At 33.5% G+C, this 15212-nt stretch overlaps 1 protein-coding gene across 5 annotated transcripts in view; it reads right to left on the reverse strand.

The window, feature by feature from the left end:
- The window catches only part of fstl5 (follistatin-like 5), a 390165-nt gene that overhangs the window by 253485 nt on the left and 121468 nt on the right, over positions 1-15212 (reverse strand). For all 5 annotated transcript variants that reach the window (XR_015506865.1, XM_087280661.2, XM_087280663.1 and 2 more), the window contains 1 exon segment: positions 529-655. Coding sequence is in view for 2 of the 5 variants with exons in the window: in NM_001031842.2 (NP_001027012.2) it covers positions 529-655 (127 nt within the window). In the remaining 3 variants the exon portion in view is untranslated.

The raw sequence follows: 15212 nt of genomic DNA on the forward strand, positions 1-15212 counted from the left end.
GGATTTCTCTTACTTAGGTTATTTTTTAGAATGCAACTCCCACGAATAATGTGGGCCCACTGTATAGAGAAAAAAAAATCTGTAAAATAACATAAAATGTACTGGCAGTTTATTACAAGGTTTTCGTATCGCAATATACAACACCAACACAGATAATATACCACTTTACTATTAAACATTTTTCATAAAAGTCACTTTTTCAAACTTTTCAGGGTTAAAAGTTGTTGAACGAAAGATCAAGATCCCAAAATGCAATTCAAAAACATAAATAAACTGTGAAAAAAAAATATATATGTATCAAAAAAAATACAGAAAACGGATATTTTGTACAGTGTAAATCTCTAGTCTACTAGTCTTTTTCGTTTCGTTTTTTGTCGTTTTACTTATTTATTTTCATCATTACACCATAAACTGGAGCTAAAATGAAACATCACGCTCTGGTAATTAGCATGTTAAAGCAGCCACACACAACAGAAGTCAGTCAGCTGTTGTAAAAGCGATGGATAATGAAATAGGAAAGATCGATACCTTGTGACGGAAGCGGACGAGTGGTCGATACGCCGGCGGGGTGAATCCTTCTTTACCAGGACGAGCCTCTGCCATCAGAGCTGCGGCCCAAAGCAGAACGACTGCCCAACACCTGCACATTACACTCCTGCAACACAACAACACACACACATATGCATTTAAAGCCTTTTTTTCCAGCAAACATTGCTAGCTAGAGCAGATAAAGGAGGACGCAGATCTACTGTGGCTTTAAACTCGATGCTTTCAATAAGCAGCCCACACTCGATGGCAAGATTAAATCTGCTTTGAATCAATTAAGGAATAATGAGCACCGTGAGGAAATAAAGATAAAGCTCGGGGAAAAAAGGATCAATATATTATCGTGATGTCTGAGAACACATTAGATTGAGCTGCTTTTTTTTAAGTCGGGTATCTATATTCACAAGGCTGTGCTTCAATTGAGCTCTGATAGAAGGTTTTTTTTAACCACTGTTTAAAGTTTCCATGAAATTAAAATAGTTTTTTAGATGTTAGTATCAGTATTAGTTGGTATATGCTGTAGTGTGCTCCAAAACAGCGACAGAAATTGCATTTAGACGATTTAAAACTGATATAAAGCTAGCTTGTCACTTCCGCCTCAATGGATTAACAATTTTACTCACATCACCTCAAACTTTAGTTTCTCATCAAATCTTTTGACCAATCAAATGCTCTTTACAATCTTTAAGCGCTTCTCATTTGCTTTTTATTTGAGGCACTTAAGCTCAACCACTCTCACTGGCAAAGTGGATAAAACAACACGCCATTGGCTGTTTTTTTAAAAGGGGAGGAGTTACATTATGTCCCAACCTTTTCTCAGGTTTTAGTTGAGATTACGTCAAACATCTAATAAAAGTGCATATTTCAAAGCACCTCTTGAAACTTTTAAATGTTTTTTAGGGGAAATGAAGCAAAGTGTTTAAAGTAAGGAAAGTTATTATATGATACATTTATTAAATATTAAAATATATTTTAAATTGATATGTTTTACATGAATAAATTTAACTATATTATTAAAAATTAATAATGATTAAGATCGATGCAAATAAAAATATATATATATATTGAATAAATTATTACAAGATTTAGACCAAGACACAGATAAACTTAGACACAGACAAAAAATAGTAGTACAGATAGACAAGCAGACAGACAGACAGACAGACAGACAGACAGACAGACAGACAGACAGACAGACAGACAGACAGACAGACAGACAGACAGACAGACAGACAGACAGACAGATAGATAGATAGATAGATAGATAGATAGATAGATAGATAGATAGATAGATAGATAGATAGATAGATAGATCAGATACACACACAGTTGAAGGCAAAATGAGTAGCCCTCCTTTGAAATTTAATTTATTTTATTTACAAATATTTTCTAAATGCTGTTTATCAGGAAGAACTTTTTTTTCAACATTTTTTTTCAATGACAAATTTCTAATAATTTATTTTTGTTTTTGCAATGATGCCAGTACATACTATTTTATTAGTTATTTTGCAAGATACTACAGCTAATATGTTTTGCCTTAAACTGTAGATAATATTTTTAATAACAATTTATTAAATATGTGCTATTAATTAAAAACTATTTAAAAACACAAACATAATAAAGATAAAAAATAAGAAATAAGGTAACAATATTAATAAATAATCTAATAATTCATTAATTTACTTTTCAGCTTAGTTAACCTAATTAACCTAGTTAAGCCTTTAAATTTCACTTTAAGCTATTTAGAAGTGTCTTGAAAAATGTCTAGTAAAATAGTATTTACTGTCATCATGGCAAAGATAAAATAAATTAGTTTTTAGAAATAAGTTATTAAAACTATCATGTTTAGAAATGTGCTGAAAAAAATCTTATCTCCGTTAAACAGAAATTGGGGAAAAAAATAAACAAGGGGGCTAATAATTCAGGGGGACTAATAATTCTGATTTCAACTATATAATTTATATTTCCCAAATGATGTTTAACAAAGCAAGGAAATTTTCACAGTGTGTCTGATAATATTTTTTTTTCTGGAGATAGTCTTATTTTATTGTTTGATTTCGGCTAAAATGAAAGCAGTTTTTATTTATTTTTTTTAAAACATTGAGGTCAAAATTATTAGCCCCCTTTTTTTTTTCGCTAGTCTACAGAGCAAACCATTGTTATACAATAACTTGCCTAATTACCCTAACCTGCCTAGTTAACCTAATTATTATATATATATATATATATATATATATATATATATATATATATATATATATATATATATATATCATATCATATCATAATAAATCATTCATATTCATATCATCAATTTTTCCAATAACACAAAAAAATTTACACTCAGTTAAGCACACTTTACGATACAGAGTTTATATTCCATTTCATTTAAAAAAAAAATTTGTTTACAAAACTTACTTTAACTTATTAAACAAAAATAAAAACATAAACACACTGATAACTGCACATTTGATGCCTCATTTCTTCTCTATATTGTCATATTTACAGTCGAGCCGAGCCACTCAGGCAATCTGAATTGCTCAGTACGTTTTCAATGACCAAAAATTAACCAGACTTTATTGTGCAGGACGACATAAATTACAACTCCAAGACTACAAATGCCTGCAATCACAGTGTTGCCAGCGCTCTAGCCTTCCATTGTGTACAGAGACACAGAAATAAAGAAGATCCTGCTCTGAATACACAACACCACTGATCAGTACACAATCACTGAGCACAGTTTAGATGCAGTAGGAGACCCTCGAAACGCTCAGCCTGCTGGGAAACTGTCACACCATGAGCCGCACTGAACATTGCGAATGATAGACAGCCCTCATTTGAAAGTCAATGCCAACACACTTGGCATAGATGTGGCGTAGACGATTTATGGCCACCTGATAAAGTTATGATGACTGTCCCTATAGGTGGCTGCACAGCATTCAATCTTCAGACCCTCTTTCTCTCTCTCTCTCTCTCTCACTTTAAAAGTCAAATTCTATCCACTTTATTGGCATGGCGTACATGTTGCATGGGGGGAAATATATATAATATAAAAATATATTATTTAAATTTAAATATTAGTAGTAATAACAATATTGATGAAAAATATAGAACAAAAATAAAACAATAATAACATATAAAGGAATTTATACATTATAATGCATACAGTACACAATCACCAGCCACTTTATTAGGTATGCCTGTCCAACTGCTTAACACAAATTTCTAATCAACCTATCACATGGCAGCAGCTCATGTAGGCATGTAGACATGGTCATGAAGATCTGAGTCTGTGATTTAAGTGACTTTGAACATGGCATGGCTGTTGATGCCAGACGGGCTGGTCTGAGTATTTCAGAAACTGCTGATCTACTGGGATTTTCACGCACAGCCATCTCTAGGGTTTACAGAGAATGGTCCGAAAAAGAGAAAATATCCAGTGAGCGGCAGTTCTGTGGGTGCAGATGTCTTGTTGATGCCAGAGATCAGAAGATATCGGCCAGACTGGTTGCAGAATAGCATCTCTGAATGCACAACACGTCCAGCCTTGAGGCGGATGTGCTACAGCAGCAGAATGGAGCATCACCATTACCCTACCTAAATATTGTTACTGACAATGTCCATCTCTTTATGACCACAGTGTACTTATTTTCTGATAGTTACTTCCAGCAGGATGACTTGCCATGTCATAAAAAGCATATCAGCTTAGACTGGTTTCTTAAACATGACAATGAGTTCACTGAACTCAAATGGCCTTCACAGTCACCAGTACTCAATCCAATAGAGCATCTTTGGGATGTGGTGAATTGGGAGATTCTCATCCTGGATGTGGAGCCGACAAATCTGCAGCAACTGCGTGATGCTGTCATGTCAATACGGAGCAAAATCTTTGAGGAGTATTTCCAGTACCTTGTTGAATCTATGCCATGAAGGATTAAGGCAGTTCTGAAGGCAAAAGTGGGTCCAACCAGGTACGAGTAAGGTGTACCTAATAAAGTGGCCGGTGAGTGTACATGCATTTGTATTTACATAAAACTTAATACAGATGTGTCCACTCTTTACCTCTTAGCGTGTGGCATTTATATTCATAAAATGGGCTACACTACTATATTAGCCTCTCTCTCTCTCTGTCGTTGGTATTCAGACAGGCTGAAATATAATAGTCATGCATGGCGAGATGGAAATAAAAGCACAGATGGGTAGCACAGGTTTGCTCATTTTTTGGGCCAGTCGTGTGCCTGACTTCAAGCTGATGTTGTGAAATATGGAGGGTGTTTGGACAGCACAGCAGAAAAGAAGCCGTTCTTGATTGCACAGTTTGGAAAAAAAAAGTGGCACTAGGATGAGTTTTAGATACCTCAAGGTACGTGCTGTTCTTCAGAATGTTTTTTTTAAACTATTACATTTTTTATGGTATTGTGTTGTATTTATTTATTTTAAAATAAAATTAAATTAAATGTAATAAAAATAAAATTAAATGAATAAAATAAAATAAAATTAAATTAAATGTAATAAAATAAAATGAAATAAATTTAATTTAATTTAATTTAACTGGCCACACACAATGAAACATCTTAGTTAGAAATCAATGTGGACCTTCCTAAATTGTATGCTTACATAAGAGTCTAAGAATTGCCTAACGCCAGAAAGACAAAAGAGTAATTGTTGTTGCTGATTTCATGATATATTATGCATCCCACACAGACTGCAATAACATTTCCACCAGGGGGATGTGGAAAGAGTTAGTTTTAGAGGATTCAAATAAACAAACTTCAGGCGGTCTGTACTTAAATTAAAGAAAAATAGAAAAAAATTGAAGAAACAAAAAAAAAAAAAAAGAAAATCTTCACTAAAGAAGCTGCAGTTTCACCACAGGATGAATCAATAGCTGACAACAAAATATCTCAAAATTCTAAGCTATCTTGTATATATGTATACTTATGAGCAAAATTGGGAAAACTTACTCTATACAGTAATGCATTTCAATATTGAGGTACTGCCCAAACATTTATTAGTTGCATGGGCGTAAATCTGATTTAACAGTAAGGGGGGACAATCAATATAAAATTTCTTTCAAGCATTTTTTTTGAAGGGGACACAAATAATACAGCCGAATATTACTATTAAAGATATGTCCCCACCAGGGCTTTACATTAACTTTTTTGATCACCAGCCACAGTGGCTACTAGTTTTCCAATGTTACTAGCCACTCTGCATTTTTACTAGCCACAATTTTGTTGTTGGGAAAATATTTTTAAATGCAGAAATATGACTTTGACATGCTATAATTACTTGATTTAGATTTTGTGTTATGTCCACATGCCTTCTCATTAATTTCACGTTTTGTGTGTCCTGTATGAGCAAATGGGTCACATGACTTTTCAGAACTCAAAATTAAGGATTTACCTAATTTATCTCTGACCACACCAAACAATAATGATTTCTTAGCCACAAATTTTAAATGTGTCAAACAAGCTAAATATAGCTGTATACTATACTTTTTATTTAACAAAACATTTCTTTAAAAAAAAAACTAAGAAAAACAATTGACTTGTTAATAAAAAATAATTATTGTCATGTATCAAAAATATGCACAGTAATCTGTCCTCACTAAAGGTCTCTCAGATCACCAGTTAACTACACATAAATGGAGAGTTAATCTCATATTAAAGCAATGTTGTGGTAAACAATGATAATTAAACCATACAAACAATAATAACCGTAAGCAAAAGAAAGCAGGTGAAAAACATACTGTGTGATAATAGAAGGATGATCACACGGTTAAGGCCAATTAATAATCTGTTCAAAGCGAAAGCAACCAGTGCTGCTTACAAAAAGACGTATTTGGAGCTCTTGAAAGCAGCCAGACTATGTGTGCATTAGCATTACTTTTTGCCTGATTATTTGAAAGAGATCCGATCACAGTTGCGTTCCAGGCACGCGTGCTTCAAGAAAAGAAACAGGAGCGCGCACGCGCTTTAAACAGTCGCGCGCATCAAATCAGCTGTTAGCGCGAGTGATTATCCTCTCACTCTGTATTCTGCTCGCGCAAATGCAATGTTTTTGTTAGTCGTGCTGTTTTTCCATTCTAAGATCACATTTGCACGCATATTGAGTCATTATTATAGTCGAACTTTGCTTTTAAGAAAACCACAATTTAAAAATTATTTTCAACCAGCCAAAGTGGCTAGTGGGAGTGACTGTCTAACCGTCAAAGCTGAAATCTACCGCATTTGGCGGGTTGGCTGGTGTTAATGTAAAGCCCTGGTCCCCACAGTTAAAAATGGTTTTATCATAATTATTATGATAGCATGGAGACTTTGTCATTATGATTATTCTCAAAGTTTTTCTCAGGTTCAATGACAGCTAATTTTTTCTTCAAAATTTATTGCATTGTTTGTTGTGTTGTTTACAGTCATCAGACTGACTCCTGAAGCAGAATAAATGCAAGGAAAATATGTTTTCCATACTCATAATAAGTAATTTAAACAACGTTAAAATGACTGATCATAATGTAAATCTGTGAGCCTGTGAAATCTGTTAAACGAACACAACTCCGAAAACATAAAAAAAAAAATTGTTCACCCCCTTCAAAAGAATGGTCATTATCTCTTCAATAAAGCACAACACCCTTACCTGACACTGTACACCTGACTGACCCTGCTCTGCCTGTTCCTCAATCATTTCTTTCTCCTTTGCCTGTGATTGATATTGTGACATTAGTAATTTCATAAGCACTCATTTTGAAAGCCAAATGGCTGTTATATATGAACTTTTTGTACTTGCACTGAAAAATGATCTTATGTCCATTTTCTCTATCATTTTATCCAATACATAACATTGCAGGGCAAGTTTATTTATGCTGTAGCTCATTTTATACACAATGGTAATTCAAAGTGCTTCACATAAAGAATGCAAAACTATCATAAAAATAATCACAACAATAAAAACAAAGAATTAAAAAAGGTTAACATTTTAATTTCAAATTAACTGAGTCACTTAAAATAGAACAGAAACTGATTATACAAAAAATACAGTGGGGTTAGTGTGCTCAGTGTAGCAGTGCTCATTCGGCTTTAGCGTTAGCAACATGCTAACGTTAACTAGATAAGTAATTTGAATCGCTAATACACCCGATACATGGACAATTACATTGGTAATCAGCATTTTTGCTGCAACTAATTTATGAACGAGTCTTTAATTACTACTATGAAGAGAATCGCTTTATTTAAGGTAAATAAAATCCCCTACCTACTTACAGAAATTTAACATTAACTCAGCTGCAGCCAGTCAGTGGACCGAACCACTCTGAGGAGGGGGAGGGGGAACTCTATTGTTTCTAAATGCATTTTAAATGATAAATGCGGTTTTCTATCTACTTAGACAATTATTTTAGCTATATATTGGGTTGGGTGGGGGGGTTTGGGGGGCACCCCCCCCCCCCCCCCCCCACACACACACACACACACACTCCCCCAACCCCCCACAAGCACAAGTAATGTGCTTTGTTACTTTGAGTTACTTTTGCTTTATCTTTGCTGAGGCTTGATCTCTTTCAAAACTTTTAATAATTCTTTTTTTTTAAGTTCTCAACAATGCACTGTATAATCTACACCTTCATTTACTTAAAAAAAAAGTGTTTAGTTCTTTTCTACTTTTTGTCCTTTTAGTTTCAAGAGTTCCCACTTAGCTAATGATTGATTATAATGCATGTTTGGCATGCTGTCCCGGAAGAGAGACCTAAGCTCATAAGGTTCTCAAGCCCGGGGCTCCTTCCCGTTTGCAAGGCGAGAGAGGAGTTTGAGCTCAGGTAGATCTCGAGAACTCCCCTGCTGTAGTAGCTAATGAACGGATACTGATTGCTCTTAAGAGATAACTTCTTACTAGGAGCATGTCTGTGGTAGTGATTTGGATTAGTCAGTTAACTTAAATTGCATGTTTTTGGATAGTGGGAGAAAACCAGGGAACCCGGGGGAAACCCATGTGAGCACAGGGAGAACGTGTAAACTCTGCACAGAAACGTCGGCTGGCTTGGGGAGGACTAGAACCAGTAATGTTCTCGCTGTAAGTGCTAACCACTGGGCCACAGTGCCCCCCATCTAGGAAAGGAGGAGGAGTAGGGCTGGAAGGGGGGATTCTTCAAAACGAAGATGGCTGTTATATGGAACTTCGGGTATTTATAGCGGCTTAGGAATCATCTGATTGGTGAATCATAAATTTAATAATGCAGGACCGGCTGTGTTCAAACATAAGCAGGTGATCCTCTCGAAATTAGTTTAAAAATAAACTTAACTTAAACTCACAACTGTAAGCAAAATAGTCTGAATTATACCATTTTTATTCATACGGTAAACAAACTTCAATACATTTCCTCTTCCGCTGGGGGATAAAACATCTTGACCAACATGTTAACCGACAACATGAGCATCATCCTGATGACTTGTTTAGTATTTCAATCTCCTTCCTATGATGGGCTGTGTGCTCTCAAGCAATGTTTCCATCTAATCTGTCTGTTCTTCTCCTATGAGGGCCAAATCTCTGACTAATCCAACTGTGAATTGTGACTAAAACATGCAGGGTTGTAAAACATGCATAAACATTAAGATTACACACAGCGTGGCACAAAAGAAACCGTGTGGCAATAATATACACAGGTTCAAGAAATACAAAACAGAGCAATTTATGGCGGGCTCAAATGTGTGCAGCTTACTGGATTTCACAACAATAACACTATTCTATTAGCACTCACTGTAAAAGCAGTCATTTGCTTCAGGGAGGAAGAAAACAGACAATGTGTTGGTTTCATTTGTGCAAATATGCTACAGCTGGAAATGGCCTTTAAAACATTAAACTAAACTGACCAGCCGGGTGAGCTTCAAGAGCTAATAAAACATTCATCAAGCAACAAAGCCAGTCAGATGGGGAAAAAAAGCCTTCAGAAGATACTTTTGCCTGCCTGTTTTAATTCCCCAGTCTAATGCTCATTTGTAAATGTATATTTGGACTTTATTACGCTCTGCACATTATGATTTGTGATACGAAGGAGTTCAATTATGTCCCTTTTACAAGATAAAATATAAGTTTCAGGTGTGAGGCGGGTCATTTCGCTGTGGCGACCACAGACTAATAAAGAGACTAAGCTGAAAAGAATGAATGAATGAATGAATGAATGAATAAATGAATGAATGAATGAATGAATGAAAAGCTCTGTAAGGTGAACAATTCAAAAAAAGTGACTATTAATAGTGACATCACCATTTATGAATGAATGAATGAATGAATGAATGAATGAATGAATGAAAAGCTCTGTAAGGTGAGCAATGCTAAAAATGTGGCTATTAATAGTGACATCACCATTTCTGAACGAATTAATGCATGCATGAATGAATGAATGAATGAATGAAAAAGCTCTGTAAAGTAAGCAATTCTCAAAAATGGCTATTAATAGTGACATCACTATTCCTGAATGAATGAATGAATGGATGAAAAAGCTCTGTAAAGTTAGCAATTCTCAAAAGTGGTTATTTATAGTGATAACATTATTTCTGAATGAATGAATAAATGAATGAATGAATAAATAAATTAATTAATTAACTAATTAATTAACTAATCAAATAATTAATCAACTGAAAAGCTCTGCAAAGTTAGTAATTCTCAAAAGTGGTTATTAATAGTGGTAGCTCTATTTCTGAATGAATGAATGTCCATAGTTTAAAACAAATAGTTTATGGATAGTTTATTTGTTCAGAGTGCACAACCTTTTGTGTGTGTGTGTCCAAAAATGCAAATAACCGGCTTCTCACCACCCTCATTTTCAAAATAGGGCAGAGCCTTTACAGCAGATGCCTCAGTTACTCCACATAATCAAACTAAATGAATCAATGCATTTCAAAGCCTAGTGAGTAAATCAGAATAAATAAACATAAACACCTGCACGGAATATCTGCACGGAATATCTACTGAAAGAAAGTAAGCATCTGCTGGCACATATACAATAAACTCTTTAAATTGGACTTTAAGTTTCAATAAATTTTATTCTAAATCAATATCATTATGTATCAAATATTGGACTATATAGGATGACATTGGAAAAATGTGACATTGCGATACCGTATATTGCAATATGATATTATATTATAATTATTCAGCAAGATATATTAGTGCTGGGCAAAAATTATTCGTGATTTATATATTTATATTCAAGTAACCACTTTTGAGAATTGCTAACTTTGAAGAGATTTTTCATTCATTCATTCATTCATTCATTCAGAAATAGTGCTGCCACTATTAATAACCACTTTTGAGAATTGCTAACGTTGCAGAGCTTTTTCATTCATTCATACATCCATTCAATCATTCATTCAGAAATAATAACACCATTAATAATAGTCACTTTTGAGAATTTATACCTTTACAGGGCTTTTTCATTCATTCATTCATTCATTCATTCATTCATTCATTCATTCATTCATTCATTCATTCATTCATTCATTCATTCATTCATTCATTCAATCAGAAAAAGTGATGTCACTATAAATATACACTTTTGAGAATTGCTACCTTTACAGGGCTTTTTATTCATTCATTCATTCATTTATTAATTCATTCATTCATTCATTCTTTCTTTCTTTCGTTCTTTCTTTCTAGCTTTTTCATCCATTCATTCATTCATTCATTCATGCAGAAATAATAACACCATTAATAATAGTCACTTTTGAGAATTTATACCTTTACAGGGCTTTTTCATTCATTCATTCATTCATTCATTCATTCATTCATTCATTCATTCATTCATTCATTCAATCAGAAAAAGTGATGTCACTATAAATATACACTTTTGAGAATTGCTACCTTTACAGGGCTTTTCATTCATTCATTCATTCATTCATTCATTCATTCATTCATTCATTCATTCATTCATTCATTCATTCATTCATTCATTAATTCATTAATTCATTCATTCTTTCTTTCTTTCGTTCTTTCTTTCTAGCTTTTTCATCCATTCATTCATTCATTCATGCATTCATTCATTCAGAAATAGTGCTACCACTATTATTAACCACTTTTGAGAATTACTTACTTTGCAGAGTTTTATTCATGCATGCATTCATTCATTCATGCATTCAAAAATAGTGCTATAACTTTTAATAACCACTTTTTAGAATTGCTAACTTTGCAGAGGTTTTTCATTTATTGAACAATTCATTTGTTTGTTCATTCATTAAGAAATAGTGCTTGCCGATATTAAGAATAACCACTTTTGAGAATGACTAACTTGCAGAACTTATTCATTCATTCATTCAGATATAGTGCTTACAATATAACAACCACTTTTAGACTAACTTTGCAGAGCTTTTTTCTTTATTCCATCCTTCCTTCTTCTTTATTTATTCATTCATTCATTCATTAATTTTCTTGTCGGCTTAGTCCCTTTATTAATCCGAGGTCGCCACAGCGGAATGAACCGTCAACTTATCCAGCAAGTTTTTACACAGCGGATGCCCTTCCAGCCGCAACCCATTTCTGGGAATCATCCCCACACACATTCACATACTCACTCATACACTACGGATAATTTAGCCTACCCAATTCACCTGTACCACATGTCTTTGGACTGTGGGGGAAACCGGAGCACCCGGAGGAAACCCACGCGAAGGCAGGGAGAACAAGCAAACTCCACACAGAAATGACAACTGAGCCGAGGTTCGAACCAGCGACCCAGCGACCTTCTTGGTGTGAGGCAAAAGCACTATCTACTGCGCCACTGCCTCGCCTTCTTTATTTATACAGTCCTTTTAAAAATGTAGATTGTGTCAAAGTGGCTTAAAGATGAAGAAAAGTGAGTAAAAAGCCAAAATATTTCAAATTGGGGAACTTTTTTCATTCTCAAACAGCAACACTCAAGGAGGTAAACACAAGAAAGTTTAAAAAGTGTAAACTTCTCACTTTATGATCAAGCAGATGTCAAGTTTCCATCACAAAACAGCGAAACAAATCTGTGTTGTCCAAAAATCACAACCCTTAACCTGCTTTTCGGCAATTCAGTCAGACAACCTAATTAATATTCATGAGTTCCCTAATTATATATTCATAATTGCTCCTACGCTCCTGGAAGCTGCCATGTTGTGTGTTCTCAGCAAAATTTTGACAGTGAAATAGTGTAATTTCGATGTATATTCATAGAAACACAAGGCAGATCTTTCCGCAGTCTCGCTTCCTCTCGTGTCTCATCCGGAGAATCAGAGATGTGACTGTTTACGGCATGTCAAGGAAAGTGACAGTGACTGTTAAAGTCTGGAAATGGTCCACTAACAAATCCCTGTGAAAAATCTCGCCTATATTTTGCAGTCTGTCAAACGCTTGGGCTGTGGGCAGTGACAGATGTTGGCCATTTGTGTCAACGTGACTTTTCTGTCATCATGTAAACTGTCAGCGGAAACCTCTAATTACACTGAACTGCATATAAAGAGGCAAAAAAAAGATGGACAGAATTTGCCTGCAATCTTGTCAAACCTCATGAGTGTCCTAAAGGTCATGCAAAATATCTTCCTCCGGCTTTGTTTCAATATCATTAAACTGCAGTCGGTGTTTAAATGTCACCTCGCAAAATGAAACCCTGCAAAAACCCTCAACCACCATTACCTATTTTTGGTTTATATTTCATTATATGTTCACTGTTGATTCATTAAAGGGAAGCCTGTTTCTGTGCAAAAGATATTTTATAAGTGATCGGATTCTATATTAAAGTCAACAGATGAAGTCATTAAAATTACTCTGCAAGGACAGTTTGATTATTAAGTATATTTCAGACTCTATGCACTCTATATATATCTGGTTATAGCTTGAATGAATCAGGACACACTGACATTGACATGAACAGAATGGGTTTGTCTGTATTATCTTGTTCATTATAATCATTTTCATAACAAAAAGTAGCAAACGACAGTTTAATGTGTCAAATAATAGAAGAAATATGAAATAATTTTAGATTTTCTTCGCCAAAAAATTAGCATAATTTAGCATTATGTAAAACATTTACATTAACATAGTCTTCAGGCTTTATTAGAAAACTTTGAAAGTCAGTCTTTCAAGAAATTCAATTATGAAAGCATAGATATGTAATTTTTGACTGATACAGTGATTATGTTTACATGGACTTCAGTAATCAAATTATTTGCCTTAATATGAATAAGACAATAATATGATTAAGATGTTTACTTGAGTTGCTTTATGAATTCTTCTTTCATGATCCCGTTTCACATGATACAGCACATGGTTTGATTAATGTCAGTGTCACCCTGATATCCAATTTTCCTGCAGAGTTTTGCGTAATTTCGGGTGTTTCATTTTTAATGTGTTGACTTTAACTGCAGTTTGGCACTTTTACTTTCATTCAGGAACATTTCTTGCATGCCCCCCATGACATTAAATTGACATTTAAAGGCATAACTCGATTAAATAGGTTAACTAGGCAGGTTCAGGTAATTAGGCAAGTCATTGTATAATGATGGTTTGTTATGTAGACTATTGAAAAAATATATAGCGTGAGTGTTTGTTTAAAAAAAAAAAAAAACAGCTTTTATTTTAGCCTAAATAAAACATATTAGACTTTCTCCAGAAGAAAAAAATTATCAGACATACTGTGAAAGTTTCCTTGCTCTGCTTAACATAATTTGGAAAATTATGTAAAAAAAAAAAAATAATAAAATTTTTAAAAGGGGGCTAATAATTCTGACATTATATATATATATATATATATATATATATATATATATATATATATATATATATATATATATATATATATATATATATATATTTTTTTTTTTTTTTTATTAATTCTTTTTTTTGTCGGCTTAGTCCCTTTATTAATCCGGGGTCACCACAGCGGAATGAACCGCCAACTTATCCAGCAAGTTTTTACGCAGCGGATGCCCTTCCAGCTGCAACCCATCTCTGGGAAAAAATAAATAAATAAATATATATTTATATATATACTTTATATAAGGTACTGTATATATATATATATATATATATATATATATATATATATATATATATATATATATATATATATATATATATATATATATATATATATATATAAATATATATATATATATATATATATATATATATATATATATATATATATATATATATATATATATATATACAGTACCTTAAATAATTAATTAATAAATTATTAATAAATAATAAATAATTAATTGATTAATTAAAAGGAAGCAAGCAAGTCATTAAACATTAACTAAAATCAAAATACAGATAAAATAATAAAAAATGATGCGCAAGAATGTAAAGTGGTTCAAACAGTTAAAATAATGTAATACATAACTTATCAACTTAAAGATATAAGCTTAATTTTGTTATAAGATAAAGACAGCATAGCATTAGCATAGCATTTATCAGATGGTATCAATATGGCCGCCAATATATTGTGTAATTTTATTACAAGATGTTCACACAATAACAATAAAATTTATATTTATACATAAATATGGTTAGCACTGTCGCCTCACAGCAAGAAGATTGCTGGTTTGAGTCCCAGCTGCGCCAGTTGGCATTTCTGGTGGAGTTTGCATGTTCTCCCCATGTTGGTGTGGGTTTCCTCCGGGTGCTCCAGTTTTCCCCATAAAGCAAAAACA

The sequence above is a fragment of the Danio rerio genome, chromosome 14, assembly GCF_052040795.2.
Source record: "Danio rerio strain M-AB ecotype USA chromosome 14, GRCz13ab, whole genome shotgun sequence".
NCBI lineage: Eukaryota > Metazoa > Chordata > Actinopteri > Cypriniformes > Danionidae > Danio > Danio rerio.